This window comes from Calypte anna, chromosome 28, assembly GCF_003957555.1.
Source record: "Calypte anna isolate BGI_N300 chromosome 28, bCalAnn1_v1.p, whole genome shotgun sequence".
Lineage (NCBI taxonomy): Eukaryota > Metazoa > Chordata > Aves > Apodiformes > Trochilidae > Calypte > Calypte anna.
Window position 1 is genome coordinate 4,609,630 of NC_044273.1, and position 23,306 is coordinate 4,632,935.

The following is a 23,306-nucleotide window of genomic DNA, read 5'->3' on the forward strand; positions in this document are numbered from 1 at the left end:
TCTCCTCTCTTGCTGTAGCTCCAATGTTGTAAGAATAAATAAAATCAATAAATTGCATCTGCATTTGAGAGCCTTTTTCTTTTTGTGACCTGGATTTCTCTTGGCTGCTGAACAGCTCAGGAGACAGACACTGCTCAGAGAGCTGAATCCCAACCTGCAGATTCCTACCCTAACCAGTGGCCTCCATTTTCTGTCCCACCCAAACACCCAGAATGGATGCTGAGTGTGGTTTCCAGGCAGCAGGAGCCTCTTGCTCTCCTCACCCCAGTGTGAAGGGATAAGGCAAAGTGATTAGGTGATGTCCCCCAGAAAGTTTGTTTTGATCAGCAGTGAACAAAGAAACAAAAATATTACCAAAGTCCTCCAGGTCATTCGCATTACTTGGAGAATCTATGACTGAAAAAAACAAAGAAAAAAGAAAAAAAACCCCAAAAAGTCAGCACTTACTTTTTGCTGGGGATGACGATGCTGTTGCACATTTGTGCTGCTGTACGTGCACACAGTGCCCTCTTTGGGTAAGGAACAGCACCTGTTCTTCAAGGTTTTATCTCTAAATGACTTCTGAATTGATCCAAAAACCTTGTTACCTCTAAAAACCCTTTTTCAGCTAAGCGTAAGATTGCTGTTTGGAGGGAAATTCATGGCTAAGCTGAGAAAGGCACTGCCTTCCCCTCGATGGAAATATTTCCTTAATATCTGGGTCCACCTACGTACAAAACCCCGAGGCCATGGTTCTGGTGCTGCCAGGGGCACCTCATAGAGAGGTGACTTCAGCACCAACACAACACCAGTGACACCAGTGCCTGAGCCACCACCTCACCAGGAGACTCACCTGGCCCACAGCCCACTCAGCTTCTCCTCTTTTCCTAAGAGTTCCCCAAGAACAGACTGCAGGAAAAAAGAACTCTCCAGGCAGCACCAGGCTGCCCCCCACCACTTCCCAAACTGCTCCTTGCAGGAGGACTGTACTCAGTCCTGTACTCAGTACAGTTCCCTGTGCTCAGCCCTGGTGAGGCCACAGCTTGAGTCCTGTGTCCAGTTCTGGGCCCCTCTGCTCAGGAAGGAGATTGAGGTGCTGGAGCAGGTCCAGAGAAGAGCAAGGAGGCTGTGAAGGGATCCAGCAGAATTCCTGTGAGGAAGGGCTGAGGGAGCTGGGGGTGTTGAGGCTGGAGAAGAGGAGGCTCAGGGGAGACCTCATCACTCTCTCCAACTCCCTGAAAGGAGGTTGGAGCCAGGGGGGGGTTGGGCTCTTTTCCCAGGCAACTCTCAGCAAGACAAGAGGGCAGGGTCTCAAGTTGTGCCAGGGGAGGTTTAGGTTGGAGATGAGAAAGAATTTCTTTCTGGAGAGGGTGATCAGGCATTGGAATGGGCTGCCCAGGGAAGTAGTGGATTCTCCGTGTCTGGAGATATTTCCAAAGAGCCTGGATGTGGCACTGAGTGCCATGGGCTGGGAACCACGGGGGGAGTGGATCAAGGGTTGGACTTGGTGATCTCTGAGGTCCCTTCCAACCCAGCCAATTCTGTGATTCTATGAAAAGGATTTGAGAGCTTCTCACCCGCAGCTGCCAGGACTGAGACAGGAGCTCGGGGTCTTGCTGGATTTGACTCAGTCTGCATCCGAGAGGCCCTTGGGAAAGGCAACAACTGTGAGCAAAGTGCCTGGATTCCAGCTGCCTCCTTTCCCTGGCCCAGGCAGGACCCAGGCTCCTCCTGCAGAGCCACAGAACAAACCCCGAGGCCTCAGGGGCAGCACCCCAGCACTGGCAGCTCCAGGGGCATCCTGGCTGGAGGCTGCCAAAGGCCAACACCACACCAGTGTTCTCCCAGTTACCTGGCAACATTAGCTTTAACTTCTTCCTTGAAGAGTCAGAATCTGCAAAATCCTGAAAAAAACAGAGTCAAGGTGTCAGTGTGACATCTCCCTGAGTCTTAAACCCCCAGTCAGCCCCTGGGGACTTTTTAGCCCAGAGGTCTTTGTACAGATTGTTTTATGTCTCTGCAGTTACTGCAGGTTATACCTTGCACTCACAAAACCACTTTGTTTCTATGCCTCACAGTTTGATTTTCTGAGCAGGGCTCCTGTGCTTCAGTTTGATGCAGGTCCCAAGGGATCCAAACAGGAGGAGAGGAGAGGAGGGACAGGAGAGAAGAAATCCATGCATGACCACCACAGCTTTTAGGAACAAAATTTATTCCAATTTCAAACAGAGAATTTATTTCAGGAGAAAGATATGAAAATCAATTTCCATCAGATATTTCTGTAGTAAGGGTTGTTTGCCCAGCAGTCAGAGTGGGATCATTCCAAGAAACAATCACACTCCTGGACTGGAATGAGAGAGTTTGGAGCCTGAATAGATCCTGACACTGGACATCTTATTCAGAAACTCCTTTACCCTACCCTCTTCCCTCCCCCCACCCCAACACACACAACAATACATGCATTGCAAATGACAAGGTTTAAAAACAGCATTTTATATAGTATCTTTTTAAATAGGATAATGTTTAAATTGTCTTAAATCAGGATCCTATAATATACAAGTATAACCAAATAATTTCCACCACATTGGCACTTGTAAAGAGTCTCTGGCACTACTAAAGAAGGGGCATTGGCACAAACCATACTCTTATAAAACTGGGTGCTGTGTAACACACTTTATCTCTGCTGGACTCTAACAACCTGGGCTCTGTACAGTACATACAATGGTCAGCACACTCCGGAAGTATTTAAAACAAAAAAAAACAACACAAACAAACAAAACCCAACAAAATAACCCAAAAATAAACAATAAAACACACGAAGAAAAACCATAGTTGAATGCAAGGCCAACAGTGCTATGAAACAACAACAAGAGACCAAAGAATCCAACTCTGGGAGCAGGGGAGAGGCAGGAGGGGCAGGGGGGGGATCTGACTCTGCTGCTCCCCAGGCAGCCAATCCACACAGAATGGTGCAAAGAAATGGGATGGTGGTCTCCTCACTGACTTCAAGTTTCAGCCTAGTTCAAAGTATGTTGGTTTCTTCAGCAGAACAAAGATAAAAAGTGCACAAGGAGCAGAGGTCAGCCAAGAGACCTCGGATTCTAGATTCTCTGTAAGAACCCGATCCCACCTCTTTTCTGGAGGTCAATCTGGTGTCTCAACCTGCAGAAAACTCTGACTGGCCTCACTTTCAGACAGGATGATATAGGCAAATCTGGTTTAAGGTTTGGCACTTTTGCTAGGGCCAGCCAACAGAGACATTAACCAGCTCTGCAGGAATGCTTCACTGGCCAAGCTGGAGGCACAGAAGCTGCAGCTTGCTAAGAAAAGCAGGTGCTAATTACACTGCTGTCTTCTCACAGACAACAAATTCCACAGACAACTCCAGATTATGTGTACAAGTCTGACCCATTCCTCCTCAGATTCAGAATGAGCTTTCAGGAGCTCATGGGACAGCCAGGGCATCACGTCCTCCCCTTCCCTTTGCCACGACCATCACCCCAAGTCAGTCCCCAAGCCAACAGCTCCACTGAGCTCACACCTCAACCCCTGTGCCCATGGCCTCCCAAAGTTGCCTGTAACAAAGCAGAGTCCCTCTGCAGGAGCCAGAAGCCAAAATCCCTCCTCCTGTGCCAGGGCAGCAGCTCTTAAAAAGACAGAGAGGATACAAAACAAAAGAAACAAACAAAAACAGAAGTTTCTGATTCAAGTGGAAGTACCACCATCATTCACCTTGGAAAAACAAAACACAACAAAACTTCTGGGAAGTTATTTCCAAGAACCTGTGTAACTCAGTGCCAGGTCTGTCGCTGGCAGTAGTTGTAGAGTGAACCATTTACAAGAGGATCACAGAAGCAGAAGGGGCTGGTACTGCCATCTGCTTCAGATGAACAGCTCTTAGAGTACATGAAGATGATTATAAATTCCTCCTTATAGGACAGTTTCTACAAAATGGATCATTTTGGCATCATAAAGACAAAAAAAGCAGTAAAATTGATGCAAAGCTGTCTGACACATGGGAATCCCTCTCATTCCTCCCAGTGTAGTCCAGAGCATGGCTGGGCTAAACAGATGCTGTGCTTCCCTCAGCATCACTGCTCAGCCAGACTGGCTCTTCAGCTCTTGGTCCCATGGCTACTCTTCCAACTTGAGCTCTTTATTGACTCTTAGCAGAGCTTGCTCTATTCTGGAGTGCTCCAAGCCATACAGAGGCTTCCCTCAGCTATGCTGGAAAACAAGAGGGACCTATAAACAGAATTATGCAGAAATTATGTCCCTCCATACTTTAGTGTTCTAGATCAATGCATCTTAAGCATGTCAGACAGTTAAGATTTACTCTTACATGTTGTGCAAAACACTGATGTAGTGCTCTGTCTACAAAAGAGACAAAATATCACAGCCCCCTCCAACAGTGCAGCCCATTTAGTTTCTATCTACTGGCAGCCTGCTTGCCTTCAAGGGGGCAATCTGGTTGATCCAGAGAATTTTTGGACCCAATGCTACTCGCTGGAATTGACACAGAAGCATTAGTGATGGCTGAACAACACATGGGTCGGATTTCCCTCTTCCCTACTCACTTCTCACCTTGCCTCTCAGTTCTCTCCCAGGCTGTGCCTTCAGCACATTTGTTCCCTTGCCTAAGCTCCTGGAAAAAAAAACCTCTCCAATGTGCAAAGGCTTCATTCACATGCTTCTGCTTTGTGGAGTTTCATTTGGCACCTAGAATCCAGAACTCCTTCCACTCTGCACCAGCAAACCCTGCTGCCTGTCTCAGCTCTCCTGCTCAAGCCCAGCCAGGGCTCCAGAGCAGCTTTGTGCTCCAGCCATGACTCCTGCAACTCAGTTATCCTGACCCTGGAGCAGGGATGTGTGTGCAAGTCTTCCAAAGAGGATCCACAACCCTCTAGAGAAGAACACAGCAGCACAAGCCTCAGGGGAATGCATGAAGAGGAGAGAGAGAACTGCTGCTCCCTCCAACAGCTGCCCTCAAGAACCCTACCTGTGTCCCAAAGCTTGTCACCACCAGCCCTGCTCCTTCCTAGAAACCTGCAAGCTGAACAGGACTGAGGAATTCTTACAAAGTCATTCAACACACTGGCACAAAGATGAAATAAACAAAGCTTTTTTTTCTGCTCTTTTTCTTTTTTTTTTTTTTTTTTCCTTTTTCCTTTTTTTTTTTGCTATTTTCTTTTTTTTTTTTTTTTTTTTTTTGCTACCAGCAGCAAGGAAAGAACAAGAGGGTGGGATGAGACTTAAAAGACTTTTTTTTTTTTTTTTCAATCCAGCCAAAGTCTGATGTTGAAATGCCACAATTACTCAGTGTGCTTTTGATATCTGCTGCATAGAGAAGTTGCTCACTCCAGGTCACACACTCAACAAAAGTTTCCCTGCAAACTGAGCCTCGTGGGCACGTGCACTCGTGGTGTGGGCAGGAAGTGTGGGAAACAAGAAACACAGAATAAAATAATTAAAAATAAAAATAAAAGCAATTACAGTCAGGCACTTCCCCAGGCTCAGCAGCTATTGCTCCAAGAGCTTCCATCATTTGTAGTCCATGAACAAAACATAGCAACACGTAGCAAACTCTGTATAGAACATCAATAATTTAAAAAAAAAAAATAATAATAAATCACAGTCTCCATACCTTTTCTATTTGATAAGAAAAAAAATAACTCATAACCAGAAGATAATAAAGAATGGAAAAGTGATGGCTTTGTTGTTTGTTTGTTTGTTTTGCCTTTTTCTTTTTTTGCACAAGAGTTGGAGAGCAATCACCTCTCCCCAACGTTTCATCACAGTGACCATGGGGCACGTCCTGGGGAAGGGAAAGCAGGGGGTGGGCACAGAAAATAAAAATAAAAAAGCAAGCAGGATTAGCAAATTACACCAGAGGCACCCTATAGCACAAGGCAAAGGGACCAAGTAGCATTCTGCACTCCCACAGTCCAGTGAATTCACAATCTCAGCTGGAAAGTTATTTTTTTCTACATATGCCAGGGGAATGAAAAGGGGAGGAAAAAAAAAAAAAAGTGTCTAAGCAACACTGGAAAGCTCAAGATGAGGCTGCTTGAGGTGTTTGGCAAAAATGAAGAAGTAAGCAAGGTGCTGAAGAAATGAGGCATATCCCCGTTAACTGTGAGATAAAAGCAATTTGTTGTTAAAAATATGAAATCAACTACTCTGTGGACAGAGACAGGAGACTCCAGGGTAACACTGAGCACTTGCCACTCCACAGGTCAGACAATTTGCAATCATTACATCATCAAAAATTAAAACTTTTTTTTTTTTTCCCTTTTTTTTTTTTTAATTTTTTTTTTTTTTTTTTTTTTTTTTTTTTGGCTTTTCTTCACAATGAAGCTTCTCAAGGAGGAGGGGGGGGGCCAAGAGCAGAGCAGGTCAAACCAGGTTGTACTCCTTCAGGTTGAGCTGTAGGATTGTGTCCTTGACAGCTGCAAAGACGAAGCGGATGTTTTCTGTGTCTGTGGCACATGTGAAGTGGGAATAGATGATTTTGTCACTGTCTGGATTTAAATCCACAAACATCTTGAGAATGAACTCACGGGCTGCCTGTGCATCCCTCTGTGGGCCTGCCACAAACAAAGAAACCAGTTAAAGGGTTTCTCCCTCAGAATCATTGCTAGAGCACTTTTTTCCTCACGGGTTACACAGCTACAAAGAAGAAATTGGGATTATTATTATTATTATTATTATTCCTAATATCTAGATGAATCTTTTGTGCTGCTGGACGTGGGTGAATGTTGTGCAAACAAGGGTCAGCTTCAGCCAGAGGTGGATGCAGCCTGTCTTAACTGACTTGTCAACTCCCAGGAGCTAAAAACTGGACATTTTGCCAGAGTTTACTTCATTTTGCTGAAAACTCCTCAGGAAAAAAGTCACCTACTGCTATGTAGGTATCTGGTATTGTCACAGTTTGTGTGGCAAGGAGCATCTCTTGAGAGGTGGTCTGAAGAGCTGCTTCTCATTCATAAGCCAAGCAGCAACCCTGGAGGAGCTGCAGTAAATATTGATATTAAAAAAAAAACCTGAAAGTTTCCTGATGTGATCTTGTCTCCAGCTGTTAAGGTACAACAGAAGTGACCAGGAACTGATCGATGAGCAGGGGGCATGAAGCTCCAAAAGTGGGAGGACACCAAATAAGAAGCAATTTCCTGAGCTGTTTAAAAGAAGAAAGCTATTTGCAAAATAAAAACTCTTCCTTTGCCTTGAGTCTGTCAAGCACGAGACAGAGTTAACAGATGAGAGAACAACAAGGAGTCTCTCTCCTGATCCCACTCTCCACTGCTCTCATTTACTTTCAGCCCTGGACAGATGTGTTACCATCCAGCTGAAGAATCTGAAATGCTATTTTGGCCAAGGAATTCTGTTTCAGATGGGATTTCCTGTGTCACACAGATGCTGTTTCCCTACAACTGCAGATGGCGCACTAGGAAGAATTTACCTGAGATTTTTCACCACCATCATTTGAGTAACTTGGGTATTTGAGCAGTCAGTCTCTCAAAACAAGTCACCACCTCTTAGCTAAAGGGCTAAAATCCCCAGCACAGCATCCAACTGTCAGACACTTGTGAGCAGGGTTATATGCACCAGGCAGGGGAGACAATTCATTATTTAATACTTTGAAGTGCACACTGGGGAGTGGGAGGGAGTAATTCATCATTATTATTTCATCACTAAATCAGATCACAGTTACCTACATACAATTAAGATATTTTTCTGACATTTTCTCATAATTTATGGTATCCCTTCTCAAATTAAGATATTTTCTCCATCTCTAGATTCGAGTTTTCCTTAAAAACAGAACAACTTCACCAAACCACCTCTCCTCCTTATATAGTGTTCCTCCTTCAAAACCACTTACCATCAAACTCTGGGAAATAGTCAACAAGATGGGAATATAGGATCTTGTCTTCCAACAGATCTTTCTTGTTGAGAAAAAGGATAACAGAAGAGTTTTGGAACCATGGATAAGTGATTATGGTGCGAAAGAGAGCTTTACTCTCTTCCATCCGGTTCTGGAAGAAGAAAAAGAAAGCTTTGTTTCCATCAGTGAGCACAAAGATGCCTTTCTGCCACCTGCACACATACTCAGATCAGTATTGATCCACCCCTTAGATTCTGTACACAGAATACTTTGGCCCCAGGTAGGTTCTGGCTCAAGCTGCAGCACTAAATGGGAAGGAAATGCAAAAACTTCATTTAATTGGCGAGCGTTTCGTCTCAAAAGGTTTAAAAGTCATTTTATGCTTTGGCAGTCATGGGAGAGGATTGGCCACAATACTGTGAGAACGTGTTTTGTCACTGCTGTTATCTAATGGCTTTTTGTTAAACCTGTTGGCAAGTGCAAAATCTCAGTATTGCACCTTCAAAGAAGCAGTCACTGGGTAACGAGCCAGCAGTGACAGCACGAGGGAGTTCACAGGGGAGCAGAGGACTGGGTGATTTTCTGAAGTTTGCCATCACCTTGCACAGTGCCCCCCACGGCACACAGAACACAGCAATTCCAGAGTGTTTCAGTTTACTTGAGAAGCACAGCTGGTTTGAATCCACTGTGCATTTTCCATTCCCAGGGACATCATGACCCATGAAGTCAGGCTCACATTCCCTTTGCAGTAAGGACTGAAGGCCAAAACTACCACCACTTGCTAATCCAACTTGGCACCAAGCAGTTTGGTACCAACATTCAAGAAGCTGGACAGACTTTCTTCCTTCCACCCTCCTGAAAAGTTCCCATTCTTTGGCTTACCTCGTTATCAGATTCCACTAGAACTTGGTCATATTCACTAAGTGCTACTAAAAACATGATGGAGGTCACATTTTCAAAGCAATGGATCCACTTCCTTCGTTCTGATCTTTGGCCTCCAACATCCACCATTCTAAGGAAAAGAAATACATACAGTGTCACAGAAACAGCTTTGGTTCCATACCCAAACACACAGAACCAAAGAACAAATGCTGCTCATTACTGTTCCAGGTAACCTGGCATGGGGATGCAGCTTGTCACAGAACCATCAAGCTTACAAAACATGTTCTAGAAATACAGCAAACTGGAGAGATGACCATAGGCAACTGATACCAAATTCAAATCCCCAATATCAGCATGACCATTTTTAGGTGGATTCTGCTCTGGTTTGCTAAGTAGCAGTCCTGAGTCTGAAAAGACAAGCCCTTCAAAACTCTGCTCTCTGTGAAGTGACCAAACTATTTTTATTTTTTCAGAGAGCGTCTGCTCACCTCAAAACTTCTCTTGTCCAGAGAGCTTTTTTCAGTCAAACTTTTCTTAAGCCATGTGCTGTCATGTGCCCAGAGCAAGCCTTGGTGGCTTACTGGTGGCACACTCAGGTGCTTCACAAGCCACCCCCCCCACATGTCAGCAGATACTTCATCATCTCACAGCACATACATCGAGCCTCTCAACAAACCACCTGGACACTCTAAAGCAATCCAGAAATCCTCCCTGAAACCATCTCAGTCCTCTCTCAGTTCAGCTGTAACATGAATACACCTTCAGTACCTGAAGATAATATTCTCTAGGTCAAAGGGGTACTCTATGATACCAGTTGTAGGAACTCTAACCCGTAGCACATCTTGCTGAGTTGGTAGATATCCCGGGGTAGCGATACGATCCACGTCGCTCAGATAGCTACAAGAAGCACAATGGAAAAACAAAACAAAACAAAACAAAAAACCACCTTAGGTTGCAGCACATAAAGATACACATTGAAACACTGCTATGTTTGGGTCTTCCTCCAGCACCACAAGGAAGGCAGAAATCAGCTGAACTGTATAAAAATGTGATGGGGAAAACTGGCAGAATCACAGAATGCACTTTGGGGGGAAAGCAGCTCACCAGCCACCCCTTGGGAGGATAAAGAGATACATTAGGGACAAGTTTCTCAGATGTGCAATCTTTACTACAAGTGTGGAAGACAATCTTTACTACAGAGAAAGTTCAAGTACAGTGGATGGTTATGTTTCAGAATGAAGCTTCATCCAAGGTTTCCTATTGCTAAACAAACCTGTCACCAGGCTTGGATTTTGTTAATAATAAATCCCTTAAGTTACACATCCAGATACACTTGTAGACCAAAGGACAAACCTGAAGAGGGAGAGCAACACTGCTGCTGCCTGAGAGCCAGGACAAACACAGATGGCATAAGGCAGAGATTCTAGCCTCAGGTATTTCCCAAAAGCAAATGCATGAACAACTCTCTTTATCACCCAACCCTCATGAAAAATGCAAATGCTGAGGAACTTCCAGATCTAAATCTACCCCCAAATAAACACAGCTTCCCCCATCTCCAGCAAAGCTCTTTTTGCCTTTCTGGATCCAGATTCAAACAAGCAACCAGTGACCTGCCCCTACTGCTCTCTCTGAATGTTTCCTAAGGAAACTTCTAGCTGGTGAGAGGCAAAGTGTCTCTCATGTACCTATGATTTTTATCCCAATACACAAAGCCAGCAAGATTCACAAACCTCAGTAAAATAGCTGAAAGGTACTTTAAACAAACTGTGTAGTGAAACTGACAGCAATGCTCCTGCTCTTCGAAACACCAGACTTCAATTAAAAACACTGTACAGGGATTATTTATTAGCCCATCACTACCAGTGCACTTACTATTTAGCTGAGTCAGAAAGCTGATATTCTCTTCTCCTGTCATAACACTCTTGTATTCCAGGGTCATTCCACAATGTTTTAATTGCACTTACATATGGCTGCTCAAATGTCATGACCTTTTCTACATCCACTTCCCGGATCAGCACTGCATTGGCCTGGAGATTGAAAAGCAAAAGAGACTGAGATTGCAGAACCTCTCCAAAGGCAAAGCAGGTGCTCAGGCTCAAGAACTCCTGGTGCACCATCCAGTCCCTATGAACAGTTGCTAAAAATCAGCTCCAAGCTGTTTCACTTGAAAATACAAGGCACTAAGCATTAAAGAAGCAAAACGCACACACAAAAAAAACTAGACAGGAACTTAGGAGTCAAAATCCAGAATTCCCATTGCCTAGGGATGCACGTGAAAACTGTGAGAAACTTACCTTGTTCTGTTCATATTTGTACAGAATCTTCAGGGTTTCCATGGCCCTGATCATAGACTGCATGGCAGTGAAGATGTTTTGGTACACCAGCTTGGTGAAGCCTTTTTTGTCCTCTTCAGAGTAGCCTGAGCCATGAATTATACGCATCTGCTTAATGAAGGTGCTTTTCCCACTCTCCCCAGTGCCTATGGAATGCAAGAGAGAGAGAGTTAGGAGCTCTCCTAACCAAGGCTGGCTACAGATGAAATCAAGTCAGCCCCAACCACATCACACCCCACAGCTCCTCTCACTAAACCCCAACTCGACGCCGTTCCCAACCTCGTTTTTAGCAGCTTTTCAGAATATTAAAAGACAACCTGGATGGGCTGGGTTCATCCCCACCACGAACCTCACAGCAGAGAAGGAAGACATCTTGTCCTTTCCAGCAGCCTTCAAAAGCAGCTCTGGTACTTCTCCCAAATCTCACGTTACAGCCACTCCCACACGTTCTGCGTCAAGAGGCCCTTGTCCGTCACACCTGACCTATTCCCAGATACTCCAGCAAGATGCTAAAGCCACAGCACCAGCCACAGGGCCCAGCTCCCCAGCTTGGTGAGTGCTGCAAGGTGTGATGACAGTCAGCGTGCTGGGGGAAGCCCAGCTGCACAGCAAAGAGAGTTTTCTTTCACTGTGATCTGGCACAAAACGCTCTTTACCTTACGGACTGTGTGTCTTTGGATAGGAAAGAACTGAACACAGCTCTGAAGGAGAGCAGAGCCCCAGGAAACACTTGCTTTTCCATCTGATGTGCACCAGTAAGTGCACCTGCCTAGCACCACAAACCAGTGTGCAAACGTGTTTGCTCCCGAGGACTGAAATGACAATTACCAAGGTGGGGAGGTATCCCCAGCACTGCTTGCAGGCTCTGGGCAGCAGGGAGTGAAACCAGTGACTGAGGAGAACAGGAGGATGTTGCTCTCAGCTGCCTGCACTTGGTCTGGGTCCCTGACAGACAGCGAGCTGCCTGGCACAGCCACCACCTCTTCCTGGTGACACCACAGCTTTAGTGCCCCTGCAAAGCTGGGTCACAGTGCACAGGGAGGGTAAGAGCAGAGGGTGGAACAGTCCAGCCCTGCAGTGCCTGCTTCCTGCACCATCAGCTGGGCAGGGCCTCCCACTCCTACATTTATGGCCCCAGAAAAGTGTCACTGAACATGTGAAGGCCAAGGGGCAACATAAAAAAGCAGTGGGAAGTTTCTAACAGAGGGTGAGATCAAAACACCACCAGATGAAGGGTCCATGCCCTTACACAGCCTTCTTGAAGCCAAAATTCAACTGGTTAGTAAAGCAAGAATCCAGCAACTTCCACTCCATCCATGCACAGCAGCCCCTGTGGAGGGGACACACGGGTCACACCTTAGCAAACCTCCACACTCCATCCCACCAGCAACAGCCTGAACACATCCACTGACACTTCTGTTGAGCACTTCTGGTCAAACACTGAAAAGTTACTATTGATCTGTAGAATATATTAAAAAAAAAAACAACCCAACCAAACATAAAAAAACCCAAACATCTCTTTTCAATACAGTGGCCCAGCTCACTTGGCTACTGAGAGCAAACACTAAAAAGCACAGCATGAGTGACAAATCCATTTGATCTGCAGTTAGAAAGGAGCATGATGACAGAGCCCTGGCTTCCACCAGGTACTTGCCTCACACCAGGACACAGATATTTTAAGACAGGATCTCATTCATCACAATACACAATCACCAGTCACATGTAGATCCTCAATTACTCATGTTTATCGTTCCAGGCTAAAAGGCAAACAAATAAATATGCTCAAATAATAGCAACAAGCACAGGACTAGAAGCAGCATGTTTAAAATAAACAAATTCTCCCCATCTCGGAGAACTGACAGTGTCAGAGTAGTTAGAAATGAACATTATAAACACCAGAGCAAACTGTCTCCATCTCAAACAGAAAGCTAGGCCATAAATGGGGGGGGGGAAACTGGAAACTGAAATCTTCTGTGGTTTCTCTGTGGTGAGAAATATTTCCTTCTCTTTTACCACAGCGACCAAAACTGAAAGAAAAAAAAAAAAATAAATAAAATAAAAAAATGAAAAAAAATGGGGCTTCAAAAGGTGCCAATAATGAAAACATCAGAGAAACCTCAGCACCAGCCATTCACTTCAAAACTTGAGTTCACAGATTCTTCCTGTCACTCATCACTCATTTCTTTAGTTTGGTTAGTTTGGGGGTCTTTGGGGTTTGTTTCTTTAGGTTTGTTTCTTTCAGATGCCTCTTGCTCTTACTGAGGCCATCAAAAATACTTCTGTCAACACACAACAGCAGCAGAGTTCACAGCAAGTTACTGATGACCCCCAAGTATCTGACAGATCCTTTTAAATACATTATTCAGTCAAATGCATTCCAGGTGTAACCACAAATCATTTTTTAAATCCTCTCCTCTGTCCCCACCCAATGGAAGAGGAATGAATCCACCAGAGGGCAATGCCCAATACCTTGAAACAAAATTTCTTGTAATTGCTAATCATTGCTTAGCACTGTTACTCCTCAGTTTTCTGTTACAGGCATCAACAAACTGTCCCTAGATATGGCAAGAACAACAACAAAAATTACCAGAACTTATACAAGGCAGGAACTCCCTCTACACAGGCTTTCTTGTCAGAATTTTGAGGATTTAGGATGGCCCCCTCCCCCATAAATCACGGATGTTGTGAGTGTAGGAACTGCACACAGTAGGAGCAAAAGAGATGAAATCCCTGCAATCAGGAGTTGTGTCAAGGAGAACACACAAAACCACAGCTGAAGGGGGGTTATGTGCAATGCTGCAGCCAAAAAAAAGCATCAAGTAAACACCAAGTTTAACCAATAAATAACTTAACCAATATTAACCACCTGACACAGATTATTTCCTCGTGTATCTGATGCTGAATCTTAAGGGTAGCTTTTAAAAAAGCAGAAAGGATTCTTAAGCAATTTCCGTGATTTCTAAAGTGAAATCTTTAGATCCAGTGGGATCTTCTTAACCCAGATCTATCCTATAGTGCCAACCTATTTTGAAACAGCTGCTTCTGTGGGACTGCTTTCAGGAAGCATGACAGGGAGACAGACACTGCCTCTGCTACAAGAAGCCCTACAGCAACTGACACAGCAGCTTCAGAGAGCAGAAATGTCAAGTCCTCGATTTTACCTTTTACCTGAGGAACAGCAACATGCTCACTGCTGAGGACCCGTGGGGAGCAGGAAAGCCCTGGCCTTCACTGAAAATTATCACTGTGCAGCAACATCAGTACTGAAGATCTCCAAAGGACTGAGTGGACGTGGCCTAAAGTTCTCCTTTATTCATTTTTTTTTTAGCAACAATCATCCTAATTCTTCACCTGTGCCTCATCATTCACCAATTCAAGACAGACTCCAAGTGAACAAGCTCAGACTATCTGATCTTTTTCATATTTCAGCTTGAGATGATGCAGGACTGAAGACACCAACCAGGATACACACACAAGTGATGGTCAGTCACAGTCCCCATGACATCTGTGTGTAACGTGGGGTTACCTGGACGTTACCATCCAGCTTCATGCTGGAGAGAATGTGAACAGCTGAAACCTTAGCTGGCTGCTCCTCTAACTGATTCCACATCCCTGCTAACCTCAGCAAACCATGGAAGAGTCCTCCCTCTGCACTACCACAGCACACAACCACGTTTCCATCCAACACCTACACCTGATCACAGGTATCTCCGAGGGTCACGCTACAGCCACTTCCACATCAGACACAACCTTCTGGCTGCTTCCCCTCCCCTCCCACTCCCGACACTTCCGAGGAACCCTGGGGCTGAGGAGCTGGGGATGAATTTTCCACAGATGTTCGCCCAAGGCCCAGAAGTTCCCGGGCACTGCCGGGAAGCATCAGTTCCGCCGGCGAAGGCGAACGGGGCAGCGCTTCCTCCAGACACGGCTCTGGCCTCTGCCCGCACCCAGGACCCGCGGCCGCAGCCCCGCAGCCCCTGCCCGTGGCGAGACCCGTTTTGACAGAGCAGGAATCATAAAAAGCAAACAAAGGGCGGCCCACGAGGCGGGCAGCGCCGGCACCCGGAGGAAGGCCAGCCCGAGCGCAGGGCTCGGGAGGCGGAGACCGCTCCCGCTGCTGCTCCCGCCGCTTCCCCGCCACACCCGCTCCCCGCCGCAACCCGGGCGCGGCGGCCCCGCGCTCCCACCCGGACCTGTCAAGCCCCGCGGCGACGCCGTCCCGGAGCCGGGCCAGGCCCCAGGGCGCGATCGGCGGCCCCGCGGTTCGGGCCGGGCCCGGCGCTCCTCACCCAGCAGCAGCAGCTTCAGCTCGCGGCGGGCGTCGCGCTTGTCCCTCCGCAGCTGCTTCTCGATCTCGGCGTTGATGCGCTTCGACTCCTTCACCTCGTCGCTCAGGCAACACGCCATCATGGACTCCAGAGTCATGGTCGCGCCGCGGCCGGGACGCCCCCCGCCACCACCCCGGCACCGACCACCGTCCTCCGCACGGCCGGGAGCGCGGCCCGGCCCCGCTCCCGGCGACCCCTCCCCACCCCACCCTCCCGCCCTCCGCGGCGCCGGCCCGGCCCGGCCCCGGCCTCAGCCCCGACTCCTGCGGCCGGGCCTAGCGCCGCCGCCGCCGCCGCCGCCCCCCTCCGCGCTGCCCTCTCCCGGCTGCACCGCCCGCCGCTCCCTCCGCGCACGGCCCCGCCGAGCCAACGACGAGCCGGCGCAACCCAACCCGCTGCCGCCGAAAACAAGCGCTGACTGACAGCCGCCCGCACCAGTGGCGGAGCGCGGCGGCCGGCGGGGCGGGGCCGGTGCTGCGGGGCGGGGCAGCGCGGCCAACCGGAGCGCGAGTTGGGCCCTGCGGACCGGGGGGGTTGCGGGGCTGCGCGGCTGCGGAGCGGGGCGGGGCTGCCGGGCATTGTGGGACGGTGGCGGAACAGGGTGCCCGGGGCGGGGCGGGGGCGGCGGCCGGGGCCTGGTAGCCACGGGGCTACCGGGGCCTTTGGGCTGCCGAGCGCGGAGCTGGGGCCGCGCTGCGCTCTCGCTCCCCCGCCGCCAGACCCCGCCGGGCCCTCGGGGCCGCTAGGACGGCGGCGCAGGGCGGGCCCGGGGCTTCGCGGCTCTTCCCGAGGACAGTCGCCATCCGAGGGTGCCCCGCACCGCCTCGGCGGAGCCATCCGGGCCCGGCCCTGCCCTGCTCGGGCTGCCCACGTCAGTCCTAAGCCCCGCGGTCTCTCTCCGCCACGGTGCAGAGGGGGGAGAACGGCCCGGCGGCTCCCGGTTCTGTCCGCTGCCCTCCCCCGGCTGTCCCACCGGAGCGGGGCAGGCACGGAACCCGTGGGTCAGGCGATCCGAGTGCCACTTCCGAGCCCTTCGTCCAGACAGGTCTCACGGCTGCCTTCAGCTCCGCTGTCCCCGGTGCCGGTTCGGGGTCCCTCTTGCCCGGGGAGCCCCATCCTGCAGCTGCTGTGCTTCGTCCGGGTCACGGCCGTGTGTTCATCCCGCGTGTTCGTGGCCCGTGGGAGCCTCCCCAGCAGAGGAGCTGGACACACACCGGCCACTGGTGAGCTGCACAGCCATCACTCGGCCTTCCAGGGCTGCCTGGGGTCTGTTCCTCCACCTGCAGAGTCGGTTTCCCAATCTCAGTTCATCCCAAGACACTCCAGAAGAGGGATGGATGGCAGCAGAGGAGGCTGCTGAGTGCATATCAAATCAGACCAAGTCCCATCCCCGTGTCCCTGTCACCCCAGAACCGTTTTCCTGGGGTGTGGCATTACCAGGGTGCCCTCCATACAGAAAAAAATACCGAGTTCTGGAAATTCGGAAGTTTCTCTTTTTCTGTATCGAGGTACAGAGATGCACAGCTTCTCCCCTTGGCTTGGTTTCTCTTGCTCCATCTGGTGTTTCTTTGTCTCAACTTCCCTAACCCCTCGGCTTTTCCAGTCTCTTGTTTTTCTGCTGTGTTTTGGAGTCTTCATGGACTGCCCATTGGGTGTTTGCAGCGTGTTCCCACACAGCCTGGGCTGGGCTCACTCACCTTTCCCAATTCTGCCTGAAGGTCTGCAAATAACCAGTCCTTTTGAAGGTCCAAAAAAGCACGGCAGAGCTGGTACATACCTGTCTTCCTTGTGACCTGCCTTGTGCTGTGGTTTGCCAGTCCCTACCTCATGGCAGTCTGGCTGAGATAGAAACACAAGATACAACAGGTTCTGTTTTCCACTTAAATTCCACCTGCTCCTCTTATACCTGTGCTATTCCTGCAAGATCTTGGACTCAATTAAAATATATATTTTTTTTTTTTTTAAATTTCCATTGGTCTCTTCATAGCCTTTCACAGCATCAATACCTCCCATTCTTATGTTCTTTTACTTTCTCTTCCAAATCCCCCCCATCTGAGGGGACTGTTAATCCCTCACTCCTGCTCTTTGATGCAGGTGTAGTCGTTTTGCTTTGGTAACCAATAATTATTCTACAGAGGTTTCAGGACACCTGGAGTCAAAGCCACAGGGGGGACCTCAGCATGGTCTTCTGTCCTTTGGAACTCCATCTGTGGATGGCACTCAGGGAGGCAGCAAGACTTAAGTTCCTATAAACCCTGCAACACTGCTCTGGCTTTAGACAAGTCACTTAACCTCTTTGCACAACCCCAGGCTGTGAGTTCAAGCTGGATGTTGTGTCTCAGGAGCGTGCTGGGGAGTTCCCTAGTTAGGATTGCTTGGCTTCTTTGAACCCCAAGATGCTGTATGCTGAAGGTTATCATTTGGTAAACTTCCCCCGGGCAGGATCAAAATCTAAAGGCCAGAGGATCCCAAAGAAACTTTCACAGCTTGCCAGAAGAAAAGGAGCAATGAAATCTGCATCCATCCCCTGGATCCCTTGCTTGGTTCCTGCTAACAGGCATCAATTCTGATGGATCTCGATGAAATTATCAATTTCTGAATGACAGAACTGCTCATCTTCTAGCAACAAGCCCGTCCATTCCTCCCCTTTCCATCCTAATGGTGAAGTTCCAGTGCTCAGAGGGCTCACTCAGAAAACAGTGGGATTTCCCTCAGCTTTGTCACCACTGTGCTCTGCAAATTCTCCAGCCCCCGTCTCCATTTCCCTGCCCCACCTGGGTCACCGTGTCTGTCCCTCTCCCCTCACCCTTCCTTTGCTGCTCTCAGGGATGTCACAGACTCCCAGGCATCCTCACCCTCTCCAGCAGGATTTGCTCCCCTCAGCACCTTCCTCGGGGGTCTTCCTGACAACATTTTTCCAGCAGGATGGCAAGAGGTGCTGGGGTTTCCATGTAGCTTCTCTGGTTCTGCATGAAGGACTTCACAAGCCTGATCAGGAAGCTGATCCTGAGCCTGCCAGGCCCCTTCAGAGCAGCTCTTCCCATGGCCCACATTTCTCAGCAGTTTGAAGCACAGAGCTGACCCCCATTCCTTTAGGGAGTCCTTGGGAAGGGTGTTTCTTCCCCGAGCCCCCCCGAGAGCCCAGGACCCTCTGGGTGAGACACCCAGCAGGTCCGGGCAGGCTCATCCCCAGCACCTCATTCCCCGCGCACCCCTCCGCGGGTCCCCGCAGCCACCGCCCCCCGGGCGCGGAGCTCCCGCCGCCGGTCTCGCCTCCCGCAGGAGGGCACCAGCAAGCTGCGGGAATGCTGCCAGCACAGCTCCGGCCGGCTCCACACGTTCAACACCTCCTCCCTCCCCTCCTGACCCAGGGGTTTCGGGTCAGGATCGGACCCCCCCTCCCCCCGCCACTCTTTAACCTTCTCCCGGCCAGCGCATGGTCAGCAGTTCCCATCCCCAGAAAGCAATGTCTCGTTTGATGGATAAAAGCACTTTTACACCAGTAAAATCGTGGCATTAGTGCTAACCTTGCATAAACCAGGACTCCCCCTGCATCATCATCCTCCTTCCCTGTGCAGCAGGGCCCGGGCTGTAAGTGCTGAGCAGGACCCAGCAGATACCTGCAAGGTGCATGAGGTGGCCTCCTAAAGCCTGAGCACCCCAGGTGTTATTGCTGCAGAGCAGGTGTCAAATGCTTTGGCCTCCCCCAAAACTATTTTTCCAGGCTTTTGAATTGCCTGTCACAGGAAAATGCCAGGAGGAGACGTGACCCCTCTGAAAAGGGGGGGAAAGGCACCCGGATCAAACACAGTGACAGATGCAGGCTGTGACAGCAAATGCTGGGTTACACTTTTTTAAACCTTCTGCTTTGCCTAAGTTTTGTCATGGCTGCTGCAGGTGGGCTCAGTGCACAGTAAATCAGGGTAACAAACCTGCATTTACTCCGATCCTTTCATCCCCTAGGATCCCAAAGCACATCATTTAATTGCACTCAACCTGCACATAGATTTCAGAAAAAAGGACTTATGAATTAGCACAGCTGCTGCAGCATTCACACGAGTTACTAAGACACAATCTCCTTGTGCAATCAATCCAGCCTCATGCTTCAGTGTTTTGTCATAAATTGAGGTCAGGAAGAAATGTTCTCCCTACCTGGAATGCAGTGCTGCGAAACTGGCTGAGTACAGGAAGACATTTAAGGGTGCAGCAATCTGCCTTGTCTGTGAAAATCTCAGAAATCATTGCAAATACTCATTTGCCAGACCTCCCATGCAGCAGATGAGAACTGATCCTGCAGAGGGGCAGGAGGAATGTGATACAGGGGAGGGATTATCTGCCTCACATTAAGCAGGATGAAAGCATGGGTGATCCCTTTTGACCTTAAAATTGGTATCTCCTTTTGTCCAGCAAGGGAAATGGAGGAGAGAGGTGAGATCCTTGCCATGCCCATGAGAGACAGCAGCCAGGTCTAGAAACCCTTCCCTTGCCCATTCCAGCCTCTGCTGTTCCCTCTCTCCATCAGGTTCAGTCTCTGCTTCACATACAGAGGGATTCAAATGCTGCTTCTGGAAACCCATCAGCCCAGGAGCTTCCTCATATTCAAAGGATCAGTGGATTCCCCTGGACTTCCTGACCATGTTACATCTTCAGACTTCCTGATTATCTCCCACCAGGGCCTCACAGGCTCCACCTGGAGCCAGAAACTTCTCTGGAAGCCCTGGAGCAGGCAATGCCATGTGTGTCCTCCTTGTACCTCATCTGCACCATCCCTTTTCTGCTTCCTGCAGGGAGTGTGAACCATTCCTTGCTTTTTGGCTGGTAAAAAGGATGATAATTTCCCTGTCTGCAGTTCAAACAAAGGCCACAGCACAAGTGGGGACCCCTCCTGTGTGCAGCAGCCCCATGGCTCATCCCAGCCCTTGGTTGGTAACAGAGGGGGGGAGAGCCTGGAGGTGGGGAGGGAGAGGAGGAAAGAGCCCACATGTGAGAAGCTGGAGAGCCAGGTTGCTTTGTAAATCACTCTGGCTGAGCCCGTGCCAGGCATCTGGTAGATTAAGCTATCTGGAGAAATTTTAATATAAAACGCCAATAATCTCTGTGATAAGAGGGGTGATAAGGGACAGCACAGCCATCCATGCCCTCCTGGCAGTCGAGGGGCTGTCAGACAGCTTTAGGTTTTAGGACTCAAGAGTGGTCCCGATGCTGGGGAGGGAGGGAAAGATAAAACCTCCTTGTGTCCGGGCCCCAGCTGCTACTGTGCCTTTTATATTTCTTCCTCTTTAATTCCAGGTAAAAGAGATGGTATTCTCAAGGTAAAAGCAGGATCTTAGAGCCTACATTTCCATTGCAATGACAGCATGACTTCCACCTTGTGTCCAGATCTTCAGAGAAGAAAGTGTCTGTACAGCCTCTCCTTGAACCAGTGCTGGAGTGGGATATAATATCTGAATAATTTACAAAGGCTCTTCATTAAACAGGTTTATTTTTGGCAGCTTTGTTAGACTGCTCCTTTTAGGAACGAATAAGAAGTTCCTCTGGTCTCATTAGGACATCCCTGCATGAACCCTTCCTACTGGGGCTGGGGGCTGGGACAGCCTATTACTCCATTAGCAATGCTAAATATAAATTCCCAGTCCCTGGGTAACTGGGCTCCAGCACCAGTGTCCAGGTGACCTGGTGAGCCAGGATGTCCCCAGACACAGATGTCACGGGCAGTGGGAGCAGTGGCAGGACCTCCCCTCCAGCCTCTGCGGGCAGGGGACCAGCAGGGAGGTGTTGGGGGGGTCCAGTCCTTCCCTAGCTCTGAGCAGGGGAGGCTGCAGGCTTGGAGAGCTCGGGAGGTGGTGGTGATGCTCAGCTGAGGGCAGGTGTGAGGCTGCAGGCTCTCTGGAAGGCAGATGTCAAAGCAAAATGCCACGAGAGAGGTGGAAATGGATCTGCCAGCTCCCATGTCCTGATCTCCTCAGCCTGGAGACCCCTTTGCCAGCCTCCCCCACCCTGTCCCTGAGCAGTGCCACATCTCTGTCCTTGTCAAGCACCTATGTCCCTAGCTGCCCCCTGTGGCTTCTCCAAATGGTGGCCCAGCTCCCCCAGCCCAACCCAGTCCTGGGGAGCAGAGAAATGCTGGGGTTTGGAGAGGTCCCACCCAGGTGCTCAGAGCTCTCTTTCTGCACTGGGAGAACCCTCCTTTTCTGGGCTGAGGTGGGCTGGGGGAATCCTCTCCTTTTACCAGGGTGTGTTTAAGGATCCTTCACATGCTGATTTGCTGCCATGCCCAGACCATGTTCAGCCCAGCTGACACATGCAGGCCCACTGCTTGGACAAGGTTATAATTCCCCCTTCTTCAGATGCAGATCCATTGCTTGGCTGGAGAGAGGCTCATTAAAGAGTCATTTAGTAGGCACAAGCGAGTTTGTGTTTCCCTGGATTGGGATTTGCCAAAATTATACCATAAAATAGTGTGTTTCCTGGAAGAAAGTAAGGAGTAAAAAAAAAAAAAAATTAAAAAGGAACATTCTGTAGCCAACATAAAAGCCAATAAAGGAACATTTCATCTCCCATTTGGAAGGGAGTGACTGAGAGCTGCTGCTGCAGAGAGGGGAAGGCAGTGCAGGGCAGGGTGAGCACAGCTCCTGTGCTTCCACACGACTGAGGACAAACTTGGGACACGGAGTCCTGCAGCCCCCATTGCTGGGGAGATGGCTGGGGTCAAGGTGCCAAGGTGCCAAGGCACCCAAATCCCCTTATTTCAAACACATGATTCAAAGTAGGGCATTAGCATGCTGCACATTTCTTCTGCACTTAACATAATAATCTCTATAATAGATGTGCAATTCCTATAATGGGCTGGAGACTAAATACCTGCAAGGCCTCTCTGTGCTGTGCTGGGGGCCAGGGATGGTGAAGCTCTCAGCTGAGGCACTGCACATCTGAACCATCACTGAGCTGAGGGCCAGACCCTTCCGTATCCATTGTCCCTTCCTCTCCCCACAGGATGCCAAGGTGACAACCTGGCAGGGACCGTGGATGTGCTCCAGAAGTGCTCCCAGTGCCTCCCTCTGAAGGCAGAGCTCAGCACAGAGGATCTCAGCTCTGCAGGGGACAGCAGTGACCTCTCTGGTCCCCTACACACCCCAATTACAAACTGCATCACACACCCCAATTAATTACAAACTGCATCTTGCTGCCCTGGTGCCAAGCCAAAGCTTGGGGGTAGGGGGGGATCAGTTTCTGCACACATAAAAAGGGGCCCAGGCTGCTGACCAGCTGGGAAGGGGACTCTCTACCCTGTTTTGCAACCCTTATTCTGCAGGGACGTGAAGCCTGCCTGCACTAGTAATAATCCTTGGCGTGAAGCTGTCACAGTTTTCACTAATATGGAGATGTTGAAGTGAAAAAGCTACTGCACAATATGCAGGAGGTGTCACAATAACTCAGCTGCTACGTTGTTATCTTTAAAAATAAATACCACAGCAGCCTAGCCCGCATTGCTGGAGTCATGACGTGCAGGGGTTTATTTTTAATCAGAAAATGCACTGATTTTTGAAGATAGGCACAGAGCAGCATCTGAAATTGATGAAAGCTCCCTGGGTACCCATACACGCCAGCCGTATTCCTGCCTGTTATTCCCAGGCTGGTTTCCAAGTGCCTGATCCCGCCTCAGCTCTGGCACATTTGTGTCTGTGGCTTGCAGGAGGGCCCCATGGCAACAAAGTCCTCCCAGCAATGGTCTGTGGCTAAATCCCTCACTTCTCTACTCCCTGTGGGGATGCAATCGATCCCCCAGGACACGGACTGCAGTTTTAGGACCAAAGTTTGCATCCAGAACAGAATTTCCCAGTGCTTGGAGATGGGGAGGTTTGCTTGGGGATGGCTGCAGGTGAATTCCTTCACCTTTGCCTT

General features: G+C 49.2%; 2 protein-coding genes across 2 annotated transcripts; one reads left to right on the forward strand and one right to left on the reverse strand.

Moving 5' to 3' along the window:
• Window positions 1-2,179: 2,179 nt before the first annotated feature.
• On the reverse strand, window positions 2,180-15,578 carry GNA11 (G protein subunit alpha 11). The gene is made up of 7 exons (XM_030466294.1): window positions 15,366-15,578; window positions 11,038-11,222; window positions 10,616-10,770; window positions 9,512-9,640; window positions 8,744-8,873; window positions 7,859-8,012; window positions 2,180-6,566 (listed from the first exon to the last, which is right to left on the reverse strand). The coding sequence occupies exons 1-7, from the start codon at window positions 15,499-15,501 to the stop codon at window positions 6,376-6,378; spliced, it is 1,080 nt and encodes a 359-aa protein (XP_030322154.1). The 5' UTR covers window positions 15,502-15,578; the 3' UTR covers window positions 2,180-6,375.
• LOC115599849 (translation initiation factor IF-2-like) lies at window positions 15,500-20,237 on the forward strand. The gene is made up of 3 exons (XM_030466669.1): window positions 15,500-15,786; window positions 15,843-16,627; window positions 19,927-20,237. Exons 1-3 carry the CDS (start codon window positions 15,500-15,502, stop codon window positions 20,061-20,063), a joined length of 1,209 nt encoding a protein of 402 aa, XP_030322529.1. The 3' UTR covers window positions 20,064-20,237.
• Window positions 20,238-23,306: the final 3,069 nt, after the last annotated feature.

Bases quoted from the DNA above. Each gene is read 5' to 3' on its own strand.
- LOC115599849 (XM_030466669.1), top strand. From the start codon at position 15,500: ATGGTCGCGCCGCGGCCGGGACGCCCCCCGCCACCACCCCGGCACCGA. The intron at 15,787-15,842 runs GCAACCCAACCC...CGCCCGCACCAG, and splicing joins CGAGCCAACGACGAGCCGGC to TGGCGGAGCGCGGCGGCCGG. The intron at 16,628-19,926 runs GTGAGCTGCACA...TCTCTCCATCAG, and splicing joins TGGACACACACCGGCCACTG to GTTCAGTCTCTGCTTCACAT.
- GNA11 (XM_030466294.1), bottom strand. From the start codon at position 15,501: ATGACTCTGGAGTCCATGATGGCGTGTTGCCTGAGCGACGAGGTGAAG. The intron at 10,771-11,037 runs GTAAGTTTCTCA...TTCAATCTCCAG, and splicing joins ACAAATATGAACAGAACAAG to GCCAATGCAGTGCTGATCCG. The intron at 8,013-8,743 runs GTAAGCCAAAGA...TTCTTCTTCCAG, and splicing joins TAGTGGAATCTGATAACGAG to AACCGGATGGAAGAGAGTAA.